The sequence below is a fragment of the Diospyros lotus genome, chromosome 1 (assembly GCF_014633365.1).
Source record: "Diospyros lotus cultivar Yz01 chromosome 1, ASM1463336v1, whole genome shotgun sequence".
In the NCBI taxonomy this organism is placed as follows: Eukaryota; Viridiplantae; Streptophyta; class Magnoliopsida; order Ericales; family Ebenaceae; genus Diospyros; species Diospyros lotus.
The window spans coordinates 36,264,699-36,283,074 of record NC_068338.1 but is presented as its reverse complement, the minus strand read 5'-3'; the positions used below and the strand labels follow the sequence as shown (position 1 = coordinate 36,283,074).

The following is an 18,376-nucleotide window of genomic DNA, read 5'->3' as shown; positions in this document are numbered from 1 at the left end:
AAAATAATTTTTATTGTTTTGAGTTTTCTTTATAATTTTTTTTATTTTTAAGAATATAATTTTAAAAATAATAAAGAATATATTTTTATTATTTTAAAAAATTAAAAATAAAAAATAACTTGAAAACAATCGAGATAAGGTAACCTTAATTACTCACAAATATCTTTTTATCTAATTATTCTTATATTCTAATCTGACCACAGAGGAGTACACAAATGTTATGAGTACCTAGGTCTGACATTATCGTCAGCGGCAATAGATCTCTTCCCTCTCTTTTTAGATTTGGATCTTGTCCCAACCCGTCAAATCCACTTCAGATCTGGTTTCTCAAGGGCGGGTGGTGGTTGACGATAAGCAGTGGTTGCTGGAGAAGGTGAGGCGGCGACAGCAGTTGCTGGTGAAGGCGAGAGGAAAACAGCGGTTTGAGAGGAAGGGGAGGTGGTAGTGGCGGTTGCTGGAGAAGGCGACGCGACGGCGTGGGGGGAGAGGAAGACGATGGTTGCTACAGAAGTTGATGTGGCGAGAGAAAGCCGGCAGTTGTTGAAGAAGACGACGCGACAGCGACAACGACGGCGAGAGGAAGCCAACGACTGCTGGAGAAGGCGAGGCGACGGCGGAGGCGAGAGGGATCCGACGATTGTTGGAGAAGGTGAAGCAGCGGCGAGAAAGATCCAACAATTGTTGGAGAGAGAGAGAGAAGGTGAAGGAGAAAATGGGGAGAGAGAAGTTTTCATCCTTCAAATGAAAATATCACAATATTTTAACTGTCAATTTATCACGATTTCTTTGCTGTGCGTCAACTTGTACATGATTTCTTTGCTGTGCGTCAAATTTATTATTGTATATATTATGTGTATAGATAATATGTATATACGTAATGCGTCCCTAGCTTCTTTTCCAATTTCCTTTCCTTCCATTCATTTGTGTATAAAGTAAAAATTGGAAAAGGAAAAAGTGGTAGGAGTAAATATAAATATTAAATAAAGGAGCATAGCATTAATCAGATTATCACATATATGTAATTTCTCAATTGATTTGACTAGGCTTTCTATAGCTTGAGATTGTGTGAGAGTAATTGTAGTATTCATAAGCTTTTTGAACATTTTCCATAGATGATGTCAATTATTGTTGTCAATATACAATAATAAATTTATTAGATTAAGAATGTCGTCGTCAAGCCACCTAGACTTGCAAAAAAGGAACAATTAGAGGACGAAGGGAGATTCTAACGCAAACACTCTTATACTTAAATCAGATACTAAAAATGAAAACTATATGAAATCAATATTAGAGGCGTACATTTTTTTAGAATGAGTGCTTGCTTATTTATAGAGAGATATAGAGTAATATTAAGTAATCCAACATTAAGATTATTATAAATTACATCTATCTTGACATTTTGAAACCCATTAATTAGGATTGTGATTCTTACATTTTGGAATCCATTAAGATTAGGATTCTTATGGATAATTTTTATTGGTATATTTTGAAATCTTTTTAAAATTAGAATTCTTTATAGATAATTAATTATCTTTTTCTTGGAATATTTAGTGGATTTTTGAATGTCAAAATTATTTAGTTTTGCATTTGTGCGGAACCTCTCGGTTATGGAAAAATTTACACCTTTCAGCTAAAAGAGTTAGTTTGGACTTTTGGATTTTTTTGGGTCTTTTGATTGATATGAAAAAATTTACACCTTTCAGCTAAAAGAGTTAGCTTGGACTTTTGGATTTTTTTTGGTCTTTTGATTGATAGTCGAATAATGCAGAAGGGTCGTTCCCATCTAAAAGAAAAAATTCTTGTAAAATGCATGGGTGCTCTCGCTGAGGATGCAACATGGGAAAATAAATGGAGATTTCTGCGTTCGTATCATATTTTCGTACTTGAGGACAAGGACGAATTCAAAGGGATGGAATGTTACAACCATTGCGGCAAGCAAGGCATGAATGGCATGCAAAGGACGCATAGGGTGGCTGAGATCAAGCCTTTTCAGTTGGTAGTTTGTTATCTGACATAGTCAGAATAAATTAATAGTTAGAATAAATTAGATATTTTGAGGTTACTGTGCATGTTACTGTTTCAGGCTGTTGTGTTTCCTGTTTCCAAGTGATGTTTTCCTATTTTCTAGTTTACTGGTATGTCGTACAGGTCTATTTAAGAGAAATGGAGGAAGAAGAGAAGATAATTTTCATCCCCGCACAAGTCTAATAAGGTCTCTGTATGGGCAATTCAGTTGGTCAACAACAGTGAAGTTAGAATAAATGACCTAGGATAGAGTCTTACCAGCGACAGTGTGGGAGCAATCTCTCAAATGAGGGGGCTCCTTGTGTGTAGTGTGCATTGGTCTAGTTGCTGTTGGTTGGCTGAGTCACCGTGATTAACCTCCTCTCACATTCTTGTCGGGCTGGGGGTGGGGGTGCCCGAAGTAAGCGATTTTACCTTTTAGAACAAATTCTGAACCAAAATTACCTACCGGATCTACAATTATTTATCAAACTATTGGCCTCCTAGCACACGCACGCGTGCGCACACACATATTTAATTAGCTTAATTAACTATTTTCTCCTTATATTCTAACAATTCCTCAGATCATACCCGCTTTGATCATTTCCCATTTAATCAAAGCTCGGAAGTCATCTCTACCTTGATTAGTTGCTTGCGAGAAATATCAAATATCTCATCAGTCTGCCTCAAGAACCTGTATCCGTAATCTATCAAAACCTTCTTCCCCAGTCCGACCCCTTTTCCAGCAACCACCTCGCTCTCCCCCACCAAGTGAATAATATATATATAATTTAAGAAGATCAAATGAATCTTACGTATGTACCATCCCCATTGTCATTGGCTCGAAGGACGACAAAGACGTACTTGATGAGAGGAATCAAGGTGATGGTGTAGAAGATGAGGGAGAGGACATTTAGAAGGTTAGTTGAAATGATAGCAAATATATCTCAAGGGGGAGTTGAATTGGAACATGTATAATTTTTTTTTTTTTAACACTGATTAATGAAAGAGAATTAAGTTTTGAAATAGAGGATTTGTGTTTCGAAATAAATGTTTCTGGTTGAGTAAGTTTCGAAATATACAATACATATTTCGAAATATGCGATTTTATCTTGTTTCGAAATCTTTAACTTGTGTTTCAAAATAACAGTTTTTGATCAAGATAATTTCCTTAAAAAAAAGTATACAAAAATACTTGAGATCAATGCTATATATATTTTTGCTTATGCTAAAAGAAAATTTGTTTTAATCTTGGATAATGATTTTTTTGAAAGTTTGAGCAATGAAAAATAACAAACAAAATAATAAATTAAGTGCACACAAGATTTATAGTGATTCGACACCTAGTTTAGTCCACTACCTTCAAGTCTCCCCACTTGAAGGATTTTTCAATTCTAATCATTTTCATTAATAAAAACGATAGAAATTTTGCCAAGGTTCACTCTAAAACCTTTTTATACAATGAGTTTTGAGGCTAAACTCAAACCTTACAACAAATGATAAAATAAATGAACTTTAAGTTTACACTCCAATAAATTGATAAAAATAAAAAAAACTTACCAAAGATTGTACAAACCTCTTGAGGTAAGGAGAACTAGGAGTAAATGATTTTCTTGATCAAGCTTGCTTCTCCTTTAAACATTCAATGCACATTCAATAAGGGTCTAGAGCTTTGAGAGCACAATAAATATTCTTCTTTTTCTTTTTGTTCTAATCTTCATCTTCAAACATCTGCCTTTTATATGAAGATACAAAATTTGGCCCTTTTTAGCCATTAGAGACAATATTTCACGAAATTTTAAGACATGTTTCAAAACACAACTAATCAGGTTTCGAAATATCCCAATTTACACTAAGGTTTCGAAACATATAACCCATGTTTCAAAACATTTGACAATTATAGCTGGTTTGCAGACAGGAAGAGCATTTAATGCTAGACAAGGGATTTCTCACCTACCAAAATTGTAATGATTATACTTTTTAAATTTGAATTAGCTTTCACAAAAATGGAATAAAGAGATTGAATTGCACACAATACAAAATTTCCACACAAAGTATATTTCAAATTTCCTTGTACTTTCTATTAGAAAAAACAAAAGTTTCGAAATGTACTATGCATGTTTTGAAATATAGGTACTCATAAACCTTTATTTTTAACCAAAACAACATTTGAAGTTTCAAAACATAGCATACATACTAAGGGACACAATTTGGGTGTCCCTTAAGGCCCAAACAAAATTTAGGTGTCCCTTAAGGGCCAAACGACCATTTTGTGTTGTGTGTGAGTGCATATGTGTTGAATGTGTGGGTGTGTAAGTTGTCCCACACTGCTTGATGAAGACGAATTATGTGAGTATAAATAGCCCAAATTATGAACTTGGGTTTGGGCTTTAAGGGACACCCAAATTTTGTGAGCGGGCAAACCCATACTCACGCGCGAGTCGCTACCACCTCTGCCCAGTTCGTTTGGATATGATAAAAAAGAATAAAATAATATATATTATTTTTATTTTTCTTTTTATCCAAACAACTTTCTAGACTTCCTGCCTCCGATTTTTTTGCAACGGTTGTCGTGGCTTTCCTGCTTTGTGGTTGGGTCAAGGTTCAGGTATATTAATAACTGAACCTCCATCTCTTTGAAGTAGAGAGTAGCGTTCCGAGAGCCTCTTTTTCAACAAAAAATTTGAGAGTCCAATCGCTTCTTCTCGTCCCTTTGAACAATGAATGAAATTCTGTCTGTCCCTCTATCAGTTGAAAAATCCAAATAGATCAGTTAGTTTCCAGTGTTCTTTTGTCCAAACTAGAGAGCAAAGTACCATTACGGTTCTGCCAGCTCCGACCGTTCTTAGTTGCTGGTCTACCGGAGAGATCATTTCATCTTGCTGAGACTATCATCATAGTCTGCTTGCTGCTGGTGTAGGGCGATTCCGTCTTCAGAACAACGCTCCAGCGTGACTTGATCTAAATCGTATCTCTGTCATTCTTTGCTCGTTGCAGCGGTGTCGCCTTTATAGGGCATTGCTTGCTATTTTTTGTTGTACCTGTTTATATACATATTGCTGTAGTATCCCCAACAATTTGAAGACAGAAATATAATCTGTCATGGCCATCGATGTTGCTGTTGTCAATGCTGCTCCCTAGGGGTGGGCAAAAAACTGCCTAATCTTGGAAATCGCTCACACCAAACCGCACCGCACCATACTGTGCGATTTTTTGGAGGGAGCGGTTGGGCACGGTTTGCAGTTTTCTTGGTTCGGTTAAAATCGAACAGGCCAAGTAGTGTAAAAATAAAAAAATAAAAAATAAATTTAAAATATATAAAAATTAAAAAATAAATTAAAAATATATGTTTGCTTGACTATGAATTATATTGTTAATTTTTGTGTTATTTTTATGTTATAGACATGTAGTTATGTTGTAGATTTTGAACTTTTAAGTTTACATTTTTGATTAGATTGTAACTTATTTTACTTTTGAACTCCAAAATACTATAAGAATTTAAAAATTAGGATTTTATGGCTTGATTTTATTGTTTTAACTAAAAATTCACAAGCCAGTAGAGGAAACACCGAATAAAGTAGTAGTGAAGCACCAAACTATGGAAACCGCACCAGACCTCACCGCAAATGCAGTATGGTTTCTATACACCAAACCAGACCATGCGGTTTGGTGAATTTAATGCTTTCTAAACCGCACCATGCCCACCCTTACCGCTCCCTCAACCTCCTTTACTACCTTTGTTGTTGCTCCAACCATTACTTCGGCAATTGTACTTGTTGCTGCCACTTCCACTGTTGTAATACTCGAGAAATTTGAGTTAATTAAAAATAAGCAATTTATTGGAAAAATGAGATTTCAGAGAAAATTGGTATCTGAATAGCCCAAAAAATTGACCAAATCGACTGTCGGGAGTGCCCTGGAGCCGAGATGCCAAAATAAAATGATGTGGCATTAACGAGCACCCCAAGATAGGATTTATGGTGTCAAAAGAAATTAGATCGGGAACAATTTTCGGTACAGCAAAATAACAGCTGCCAATTAGGCTGCAATACCGAATTGTTATAGATGACGTCTCAGAAGTCAACGGAAGCTTGAGGAGGCTTCATTTTTTCATAAGGAACAACCCTTCAGTAGTTTCAGGAAGAAAGGAGAGGGTTTGAGGCCAAAACGAAGATTCTAGACTAAGTGCAGTTTTTGGAAATTGCTAGAGGGAGGCTGAAACGATATTTTTTCGGAATCCTCAAGGGTTAAATGAATGTATTAGGACTTGAGGGACTCAATAGAAATATTGAAAAGTTCAGGGGTTAAGTGAAATGGGCTAAAGTGATAATAGCCAAAACTTTGAGGGCCTAAGTGCAAAATTCAAAAGTTGGGCATGGGCAATCTGACCAGCACATGGCTGGTTGGCCATGGTCTATTTCAGCCACAGGGATGGCACAAAGGAAGGCCAGGGACTAAATTTTGTAAAGGCAAGGGGTGACAATAGTCATCATAGTGGCCTGAAAAAGCAAAAAATCGACCAAAGAATTCGGCCGAATGGTCGATACCTGCAAATCGAAATTATGGTCGGATAAGGGAGCCTCAAGGTCGATCTAGTGGAGGTTTAACCTCCTAAGGTGATGGGAAAGGCGGCCAAAGCCATTTTGAAGCTCGATGATCGCCTATAAATAAAGCTTGAAGCGAATGAATTTTGGAGAATAGGGAGCTTCAAATCGAAGGCTCAATCGAACGAATTGGAGGCTAAAAACATAGGGCTCTTGAAGCCCATGAGGTTTAGGTTGTTTCTAGTAAATTTAGAGCGTTTTGGTGCTCATTTGATAGGCGTTCAATAGTGGTCGAAAGTTAGGGTTTTTGAGCTTCAAAATCGACCCACTTATTGAACGAATTGGCGTTCCAAAATAAGGGACTTTTGAAGCCCATGAGGTATAGAGCATATATGGAAACTTTGGAGCATTTTCATAGAGTTTTGATAAGGTTTCGAAGCTCGCCAAAGTTTGGAGGTGGGCGGTCTGGCCGAGCCTTTGGCTGGAAAATCGGAGGCCTTCCCAGCCTCCTTTCGAGCTCAAAGATATGCCAAGTGGATCAACTAAAGGAGAGGAAGAAGATGGCATCAAAAACCAGCATTGCCGGCGCTGAAGAAGATGACCGGCGTGTGGGCCACATGCACTAGTCAACACGCGCAGCCCACGCGCTAGCCCGTGAGGGTGCGTGGGGCATCCTAAAATTCTGGAAAAAATCTTGTAAAACCCAAAAAGTTATTTTACGGGGTTCTGTGCAAAATGTTTTGAAGTTTGGGTTTTCGATGTCTCGATTTCTGCACCAAAAAATCTCGTTTTGCATGAAAATGCACCATCCGGGTAAGTCCAGTATTTTTTCTTTGAATTTTATAACATATTATGAATTGTTGTGAAGATAGATTTGAGGAAATAGTCTCGATGTAATTATTGAAATGTTTAGAAGGAAAAATGAAGGAAAATAGGAAATAAAAGGAAATAAATGGAATATTGAGGATATTTAGTGATTAAATATTATTTTATGATTGAGGAGATCAAGATGATGTGATTGGTGCAACTTTTGAGAGTTGGCACGAAAATCGAGGTGGGGCACGCATATCGAGGCGATGCACGCTTTCTGAGAAAATTCAAGTTTATCTCAAAAGGTGAGTAATTTTATCCTAAACATGGTTTTGTGAGTTTTTCTATCCTACATGTTGTGATTGTTTATTATGCATGATATTTATGAAAGATATGATTTATTTTGTCATATTGCATGGAAAGTCGTGATTATTGCATGGCACGATATTATTGTCACGTTGATATTTGTGCATGGGAATGAGATGTCGCCCCCAGAGTGTAGCCATAATTCCCCAAGGGTGTTGAGGGAATATCGTTAGACTTATCCTGCAGAGGTACGAGATTTGCCTAGGATTCCTAGCTGGGCTTGCGGGTTAGGGAAGTTACACTAAAGGCAAATGTTGTTCATGTTATTGCATCATGCATTCGTATATATGTTTTGGACCCTCACTAGAAGTTTCATCTTCTCATGGGATATACCCTGGAACATTCAACGTTCCAGTTTTAGACTTGCAGTTAAGGCAAGGAGCAGGTTGAGATATGACGGCACGTGATGGCGTGACCGATGGATTCAGTGAGCTAACTCGGATATGTTTTAGCTGATACTTTATTGATGTTCAGCCTTGTTAGAATATTATGGAATCTCCATATATTTATGTATTTCAATATTTAGGATATGATGTTAATAATGGTACGAATTCTTATGTTATAAATAAAGTGATTTGATTATGTACCATATCAGGTTTCGATTATCGCTTCTGCATTTTTAATGATTTGCTGGGGGTTTTTTTTGGGGTTCGATACTTAAGGTTAAGTTATGTACAGAGAAAGAACGAAAAAAATAATTTATGTATAATTTGGGCCCCAACATAATGACACGCTCGGTAAGAGAAAAGTAGGGTGTTACAACTGTTGTCGGGCTGACTCTCTCTAAGGTGACACCTCATGTTGAAAAGCCACAACAATTTAATGATGAGGATTTCAAAAAATGCCAATAGAAAATGGTATTTTATCTCACCACGCTAAACTTAGCTCATATCTTTAAGAAGGAATGCCCGGTCATTCCCGACGAAAATATCACTATCGAAACTGAAGTAGCTAAGGAAGTCTGACTATATTCTGACTTTTTGTGTTGGAAATATATTTTGAGTGGGTTGACGGTTTCGCTCTACAACGTTTATTGCAATGCCTATCAGACGTCTAAGCAATTGTGGCTGGAAGATGTTGGCACCACGAAATTTCTTGTGGGGAAGTTTTTAGACTTCAAAATAGTTGATACCAAACTGGTAGTCAACCAAATGGAAAAGGTGTAAATCATTATTAGTGATTTGCATAGTGAGGGAATGGTCATCAATGAACCATTCCAAGTCGCTGTTGTGATTGAGAAATTGCTAAATTCGTGGAAAGATTTCAAGAATTATCTCAAGCATAAGTGAAGGGAGTTGTCCATAGAGGATCTAGCCCTTAGACTCTGTATTGAAGATGACAACAGAAAAGGAGATAAAATATCTCATAAGTTTGAAGCAAGGGCCAACATAGCTGAGGTTCCAAGGTCCCAACCAAAAAAAACAACAAGCTAATTAAGAAGAAGAGTGGGACACCTTGTAACATCCCGTTCGAGCGATTGAAAGGACCGGAACAACTTATCCTGATGGGCCTACGCGAATTTCCCAGGGGGGTCACCCATCCCTGGATTACCCTAGGTCAAGCACGCTTAACTTGGGAGTTCTTTGCCAACATTCAGCCCAAAAGGTATCTAACTGGTGTTGTTTTCTTTCTTACACTATCCTCGATATATACTAATCTCTCTGGGCTCTCGGGGTATTACATTCTCCCCCCCTTAAGCACATGACGTCCTCGTCATGCGACCTTACAACTTGTCCCAGCTCTCCCCCGTCCAGTACCCCCAGCCTTGGGCTAGTACACGATCCCCAGTCCAGTACCCTCAGCCTTTGGCTAGTACACGGTCCCAACACACGGCCTGGGTCGGCTCTGATACCACCTGTAACATCCCGTTCGAGCGATAGGAAGGACCGAAACAACTTATCCTGATGTGCCTACGCAAACTTCCCAGGGGGGTCACCCATCCCTGGATTACCCCAGGTCAAGCACGCTTAACTTGGGAGTTCTTTGCCAACATTCAGCCCAAAAGGTATCCAGCTGGTATTGTTTCATTTCTTACACTATCCTCGATATATACTAATCTCTCTAGGCTCTCGAGGTATTACACACCTGGCTCCTAAAAATAATGCTGTTAACAAACGCATCCAAGGTAGTTGTTGGGTGTGTGGAAAGATGGGTCATAGAGCTGTTGACTATAAACACGAGAAAGGACAAAGCTTTGGCAACAACCAATGCAAAACCAAGCCTAGTTAGACTAATGTGATGGAAGATGACAACCTTGTTCCAATCGCTTTTGAGGTTTGCAAGGTTACTTATAGAAAGGGTTGATGGATTGACACAGGGGCCATGAGGCATATTTGTGGAAACAAGTCTCTGTTCACCACTTATGGAAAGTTAGACTGCACTGAGAAGTTGTATATGAGAAATGCTTTCCCTTCTACTGTGGAAGGAAAAGGCAAGGTTTTGTTGAAATGAAGCTTTGGCAAAATACTTACCCTCACTACTGTCTGGCATGTGCCTGAAATTTGGAAGAATTTAATTTTTGGAACTATGTTGAACAAAAAATGGGTTCAGCCTTGTATTTGAGTTAGATAAATTTACTCTAATTAGGGGGGGTTTGTATGTGGGAAGGGGCTATCTGCATGATGGAATATTTAAACTCAATGTATTAGCCCAAGTTCCAAAAAATAATAAGAAGAATAAGTCTTCTATTTATATTGTTGAGTTGTGTGATGTTTGACATTTAAGGTTAGGGCATGTCAATTATCGTTATCTATAAAGGATGGTAAATTTAGGACTATTACCTAACTTTAATATTGATACAAGACATAAATACGAAGTTTGTATTGAATCAAAGTTTGTAAGAAAGTTATTTCCACCAGTGGAAATAAACAATGAATTATTTGATTTAATTTACAGTGATGTCTGTGACATGAAAAGTATTCCTACTAAAGGTGATAAAAAAGACTTTGTCACATTTATTGATAACTGTAGTAAATATTGTTATGTATATTTACTGCATAGTAAAGATGAGACCTTATTACAAGAAAACAATTTTTAGCGACGAAATTATTTCGTCACTAATTAGCGACAGATATTCCACCGCTACTATTTTTAAATATTTTTTTAATTTAGAGACGAAATTGGTGACAAAAACCCATCACTAAATAATTTTTAATATTTTTAATAAATTTAAAACCTTAGTGACGAACAAATCTGTAGCTAAAAAAGAAATAAAAATAAATTAAAAATTTAAACTTTAGTGATGGAACAAATCAGTCTCTAAAAAAAAATTAAATAAAAAATTTAAAACTTTAGCAACAGAACAAATCTGTAGCTAAAAAAGAAAAAAATGAAATTAAAAATTTAAAACTTTAGCGACGACACAAATCTAAAAAATAAAAAAAATTGAATTCAAAATTCAAAATTTAGTGACAGAACAAATCCGTAGCTAAAAAAGAAAAAAAATAAATTAAAAATTCAAACTTTAGCAATGGAACAAAATTGATCTCTAAAAAATAAAAAAAATTAAATTAAAATTTAAAATCTAAAACTTTAGCGATGGCACAAATTCATTGCTAAAAATGAAAAAATTAAATTCAAAATTCAAAATTTAGCGACGAAACAAATTCGTAGTTAAAAATAAAAAATAAAAAATTTAAAGTTAAAGTTAAAAATTAAATTAAAAAGAAAAAAATTTATATAAAAAATTTAAAAATTTAGCGACGAAATAGATCCATTGTTGAAAACAAAAATGGTTAAATTAAAAATCAAAAGTTTAAATTTAAGAAAAAAAAATTAATTTTTTAAAATTAAATGGAGTTTATATTTAATGTGAAATTTTTACTTTAATTTACATTTTAGGAACTAAATTTATATTTTTGACTCAATTTAACGAACCTAACCAAAGAGGCCCACGAGCTACAATTACCAACCCAAAGAAAATTCAAAACTTGACAATGACAGAAAAGTATTTAAATAATAATCCTAACGGGCTACAGGCTCTTGACTGATTAGACCCTTACATTAAAAGCTTGACTCAAAATAAAAGACTTTAAAATAACTAAAAATTATATTTAAAATAAAAAAAATTTAAATGGCGAAAAAGCATATTCTCTAGCAGCAAAGCTACTTGTTAGGATCGTCTGGTCAAGCTACCCCAAAACTATATATTATGGGCTAAAATCGAAGCCCATACACAAATTTTATGTTTATTTATTCAAACATAATTCAAGAGTTTACATAGAAACTTAGTAATGTTATTGTAAATAACTTTTAACAAAACATTTATAAACATTTAGTGTGAAATTTATAAAATATTTAAATTAAATTTAAAATATGATTTAACAATAAAATTTTGCATAGTTAAATGTGTAATTTATAAAAATTCCAATTAAATCCAAAGTTAGTGACGAAAAATATCGTCATTGAGTTGCAAAATTAATAAAATATGAAATTATAAATTAAAATCAAAATAAGAACAGATTTTTTTGATGTAGTATAATAATTTATAAACTTCTATTTGAATTAGTATCGAAATAAAATTAGTAAATATTAAAATTAAAATTAAAATTAATTTTCATTTCCCTCTGCTAACATTAATATTAAAATTACTATTTATTAAATAAGTTTGAGAAATTTTAGAGTATAAATATAATTCTAAAAAATTTGAAAGAAAATACTATAAATATATTTTATGCACATTAATAGTCAAGGAAGCTTCCAGATCGGTTGGCTTGTATGCACGTATATAGATGCTTGGTCTTTGGAGGTTGGGGGTTCGATTCTAAGGTGCAGCGCTTGGGATTATTGCTAGGATTATTATCCCAGCGTTGTTATGCATGTGGCGAGTAGAGGCGCGGCCAGGCGACGTACACGTGCAAGGAGGCTGGTGTTATTTTTTGATTTTGCGGGCATGTGCTAAATTCAACGATGAAATTGTTTTCAATTACTAATTAGCGACGTCAAGGAATTTCGTTGCTAAATTCAGAGATGAAATTTTTGTAGCTGAATTTAGAGACAGAATTTTTTTCGCTGAATCGCTGATTTCAGCCATGGAAAAAATTCCATCGCTGATTTTGTCGCTAAATTTAATCCGTCACTAAAATTTAGCGATGGAACTTATCCGTCACTAAATTTTTTAGCGACAGAATTTTTTGTCACTAAATGATGAATTTTTTGTAGTGTTAGATGTTTTTATAACTTCTAAGGCAGAAGTTGAAAATCAACTTGGAGAGAAATTAAAGGTGTTAAGATCAGATAAAAGTGGTGAATATGAATCATAGTCTCTTTCTGAGTTCATTGAGGTTCATGGTATAATCCAGTAAAAAACAACACCTTATACACCACAACAAAATGGTGTATCTGAAAGAAAGAATCGAATGTTGAAAGACATGATTAATTTCATGTTAAATAGTTTGAGGTTACCCCATAATTTGTGGGGGAAAACTTTGGTTACTGCAAATTTAATATTGAATAGAATTCCACATAAGAAGACTAATAAGTCTCCTTCTGAAGTGTGGAATGGAAAGCAACCTTCCTACAAAATCTTGAAAGTGTGAGGGTGTCTAGCAAATGTATAAGTTCATTTACCAAAAAGGACTAAACTTGGTCCTAAAACTATTGATTGTGTTTTTATTGGTTATGCTTTGCATAGTAAAACTTATAGATTTCTAGTTGTAAAATAAAAAATTCCTGATATTAATAACAATACTATTATGAAATCTATTGAAGTTGAATTCTTTGATAATATATATCCTTTTAAGAAAGAAAGATACAATGATAGTGGTACCAAAAAAAATTATGAAGCAAGTTCTTTAAAGGTCAAGATGATCAGGAAATTGAAATTGAACTTAGAAGAAGCAAAAGAGCCAAAAAAGCTAACTCTTTTGGACCATATTTTGTAAATTATATATTAGAAGATGAGCCTAAAGCCTTTAATGAAGCTATGTTTTCATCTTATACTCCATATTGGAAGAAAGCTATCAATAGTGAAGTAGAATCCATTATGCAAAATAAGACGTAGATATTGGTGGACTTACTTCCTAGAAGTAAACCAATTGGATGCAAATAGATCTTCAAAAGAAAATTAAAGGTAGATGGAACTATTGATAAATATAAGGCTTTTTTAGTAGCCAAAAGTTATTGTCAGAAAGAGGGACTAAATTTCTTTGATACCTACATTCCCGGTGACGAGAATCACGTCTATAAGGATATTGATTGCCAGTGCAGCTTTACATAATTTAGAAATTCACCAAATAGATGTAAAGACTGCATTCTTGAATGGAGACTTAGAATAAGAAGTCTATCTAGAACAACCTCAAGGGTTTGTTGCAAAGGGACATGAAAAAAAAGTTTGTAAACTGATAAAGTCTATTTATGGGCTAAAACAAACACCCAATCAATGACATGAAAAGTTTGATCAGACGATGTTATCAAATGTGTGTTTAAGATAAATGTGTGTCATTGTGTACTTGTATGTAGATGATATGTTGATAGTGGGCACTAACATAAATGTCAGAATCCACAAAGAAGATGTTGAATTATAATTTTGACATGAAAGAACTTGGTTTTGCTAATATTAATCTTGAAATTCTAATAATCATAAATTTCGAAAGATATGTGCTTTCTTAGTCAAACTATATAGAGAAAGTATTGAGGAAATATGGTTATTATGAGAGTAAGTTAGCAGTAACTCCATTTGATCCAAATTCTAAGTTGAAGAAGAATAATGGTGAACGTGTATCTCCTCTAGAATACTCTAGGGTCATTGGAAGTTTGATGTACATAATGAATTGTATAAGACCTGATATTGCTTATTCAGTAGGTAGATTGACAAGATACACGAGCAATTCTGGACATGATCATTAGATTGCACTAGTCAGGGTATTGAGATACTTAAAGTACACACTTGACTATGGATTAAATTATACAATATATCCACTAGTATTAGAAGAATTTAGTGATGCTAATTCACTACAAAAAAATACATTTTAGTGATGGATTTAGCGATGAGATTTTTCCGTCTCTAATTAGAGATGGCTCAGAGATGGATATTTGGTTGCTAATTTTTTTTTTTAAATTTAGTGACGGAATATATCATCACTAAATATTTTTTAATATTTTTTATTAAAATTTTCAATTTAGCACTGGAATGTTCCTTCTCTAGACAATTAAAAAATAAATTAAAATTAAAATTATATAGCGATGAAATTTTTCGTCTCTAATTAATTAAAAAAATTAATTAAATTAAAATTATTTAGTGACAAAATATTCTGTCGCTAAATAATTAAAAAAATAAAAATTATTTGGCGACGAAATGTTCTGTCGCTAATTAATTAAAAAAATTAAATTAAAATTAAAATTATTTGGCTACGAAATTTTTCGTAGCTATATAATTAAAAAAATTAAATCAAATTAAATTTATTTAGCGACGAAATATTTCATCGCTAAATTTAAAAGAAATTAAAATTTTGTAAGAAATTTAAAATTTTAAATTATTTAAAAAATATAAATATAAAAATATTAATATAAATAGTTTTTGGGTGCAAATGTAATTTTGAAAAGTTTAAACAAAAATACTATAAAAATATTTTATGCACATGATAAATGAAGAAGTCTTCTAGATCAGCTAGTCGCGCGCGCAAAGGTAAGGTTGGGAGGTCCAAGGTTTGATCCCTAGTAAAGGCATGAAAAAGCTCTTGTTGGAAAATAATTCTGTCACTAAATGCTTGATTTTTTGTAGTGATTGGATATCTGATAGCTTAGAGATTAAATCAACCAGTGGATATATATTCACTTTAGATGGTGCTGCTATGTCATGGAAGTTTTCAAAATAGACATGTATAGCACGATATACAACGAAATCAGAGTTTATATGCAACGCCCCGCTTTCTCGGGCGCGTTATAACTTGGAACAATTCTGGGACAATAATTTTTTTTTCCTTTCAAACTAATGTTAAACCACATTATTCCTCGAATTCGTCACAGAATTCCCATTCATTTATCTAGAAAGATAATAATTATACATATCAAATGCGGAAGCAATGATCGAAACTTGACATCTTAACATTAATCATAAATCAATTCTTATATTATCGTTCCTCAACATAACTTAATACAAAACATAAGTTCTTAACTAATATTAACCCTAAATAAGGTTATACATTCTCATGCTTTCAAAACATCCAGAATCCAAAGTAGCAGAACTTAAATACAAGGCTACATAACATACATTTCATTTATCATGCACATTGCTAAGTATCATTTCATGCCCCATTCATCATAATATCTGCTACAATCTCTATTTGTAACGTTTGAATATTCCAAGGGCAAAGTCCAAATTAGATGATGAACCATCTAAGTAAGGGTACATAATGCTATATCATGTGTGTTTGCAATGTCTTACTCATCGTAGGTGTCAACTGCACCCCTCATGCTATCTACCATTCTTACGGCCACCTCTTTCGAAGCCGAGTTGTCTAGGGGCACCCTTGGTAAGGTAGCGGTGCCAGTTCGTACTCCTTACGGCCTCAATGCGTGTGATCAATGATATCATTGTGTACATATGCATTTCACAGTATGTCATGTGTGTAATTTATGCGATGGGTGCATACTAGAACATGTCAATATGACGTATGCATTCCCGAAAATCGGGTTTAGACATAAACATTTATAATCGTACTAATTCGTAACAGTATACTTACAAACCATGCATTTTCCATAAAACTAAATCCAGTGAGAAAATACCACTTACCTTCTCAAGCTTGTCAAGCTACCTCGATATTTATGCATTGCCTCTTGCATCGCCTTGAATTGCGTGCCAACCACAGAATTCGCACAAGTCACTTCAACTTAAGCCTCAAAGCATCCTAATCACTATAATTATTTAAATAAGTATCAAAAACCTATTTTTCATAATTTCTTGCATTCTCTTTATTTTTCTCTCTATTTCTTTCTCAATAAATCCAAACTAAATATTTCTAAAATATTTTCTCAAATATTTCACTACGACAATTCATAAAATAATATTCCTAAAGTTTTGAAATTTTCTAGAGAATTTTTACTTACCTTAACTTAGCATCTCTGGCTTCCTCGGTATGCATGCCATTTTCTCGAAACGCGTGCCCAGACCATTTTCTCACCCAAAATCTCCAAAATATTAATAAATATCCAAATCCTAGTTTTTGGGATTTTTCCAAAAATTTTCTCCAATTTTTTTCTATTTTCTTTCTTTTTCTTTTCTTTTCTTCCTTTTTCTTTCTTTTCTTTTCTCTTTTCTTCTTCTCATTCTCTTCTTCTTCTTCTTCTTCTTCCTCCTTCCTTAGTTCCTTCTTCTTTCGCCATGTGCGCACGGCCAGCTTTGCCCAGCTGCCGCCTTCTCCGGCCGCTGCCGCCCTCGCTAGCCTTTCCGGAAGTCGCCATACTGCCCCCGACGCTGGCTGCGTTGCGGGCCAGCTGCTGCATCGCAGCTTCGCGGCTGCCATGGCCGCGGTTCCAGCTCCGCCAACCGTCTTTGTGGCTGCCGCCACCACCGGCCACCTCGCCGGTCGCTTTGGATGCCTTCTCGTGCGTCGCCCAGCCTCGCTTATACTTGCAGTGCTACCATGGTCGCAACCATGGCTGCCCAACTCGCTGCCGCCTTGCTGCTCGCGGCCATGGTTGCCGCCTTTGGTCTCCATTGCGCCCAACTCTCTCTCTCGCTTTACTCATTTTCCTTCTCTTGGTCAAACATCTGTGCAATAGGCAGCCATTGACGAATGTATATACATATATATATATATAAATATATATGAATTACACCTCAAATCTTGCTGACATAATCTCCCATTCTTGCACAAATCTCGGTTGATTTTGCAGAGGCATGGCTGGAATGGTTGGGATGCTTGCTCACGTTCGCAGAGCACAGAGATTGCAGGGAATGGTTTAGAGTTGCAGAGATGACACCCACACATAGCTTCGTATATCATATATATATATATATATATATATACACTTCACACATCACAATCAAAACTCCACCTTACTTGTATGCTTGCGTGAAGATTACTCAATTGCTAGCCATGATTTAGCATAAGGATGGATTAAAGATGCACGGAATGGCCATACATATGCCTACATTTATTTATATATATATATACACATGATATATCACATTAATATATATAAAATTGTACAATTAAATTCTAATTTTCTTATTATATCACTTGGGCACTTCTCTAATAGCAATTATGTCCTCAAACATTCAATTAATTTGCATTACAATACCGAAAATGCAAAATTAATAATTTCAAAACTTAGTCGAAAATGACGATTTGCCCCAGTGTCCTTACTGGGCTGTTGTTTCATCCTGAAACCACTGAAGGGTTGTTCATTACGAAAAATCGGAGCCCCATCAGGTTTCCGTTGATTTTTCGAGAGTCTCCTACAACGATTCAGTTTTGCAGCCTAAATGATAGTTGTATTTTAGCTGTACCGAAAACTATTCCCAATTCGATTTCTTTCGATACCATAAATCCTATATTGGAACGCTCATCAAAACCATATCATTCTCCTTAGGCAATTTCACTTCGAGGCATTCCCTATAGTCAATTCAATACTTATAACTGCTATTAAGTCAATTTTTTGTTATTCTAAAATCATTGAAATTACGTGAGAACCCTATACGAACATGCAGG

The 18,376-nt window shown here is 34.9% G+C and overlaps 1 protein-coding gene across 1 annotated transcript; it reads right to left on the bottom strand.

Annotated features, from left to right (window-relative positions):
• Window positions 1-302: 302 nt before the first annotated feature.
• On the bottom strand, window positions 303-17,380 carry LOC127791963 (uncharacterized). The gene is made up of 2 exons (XM_052322242.1): window positions 17,106-17,380; window positions 303-735 (listed from the first exon to the last, which is right to left on the bottom strand). The coding sequence occupies exons 1-2, from the start codon at window positions 17,378-17,380 to the stop codon at window positions 303-305; spliced, it is 708 nt and encodes a 235-aa protein (XP_052178202.1).
• Window positions 17,381-18,376: the final 996 nt, after the last annotated feature.

What these genes read in the sequence shown, in the direction of transcription:
- LOC127791963 (XM_052322242.1), bottom strand. Translation starts at nt 17,380, where the DNA reads ATGGAGACCAAAGGCGGCAACCATGGCCGCGAGCAGCAAGGCGGCAGC. An exon ending in GTATGGCGACTTCCGGAAAG is followed by an intron (nt 736 to 17,105) that starts GCTAGCGAGGGC and finishes TTTCATTTGAAG; the next exon opens with GATGAAAACTTCTCTCTCCC.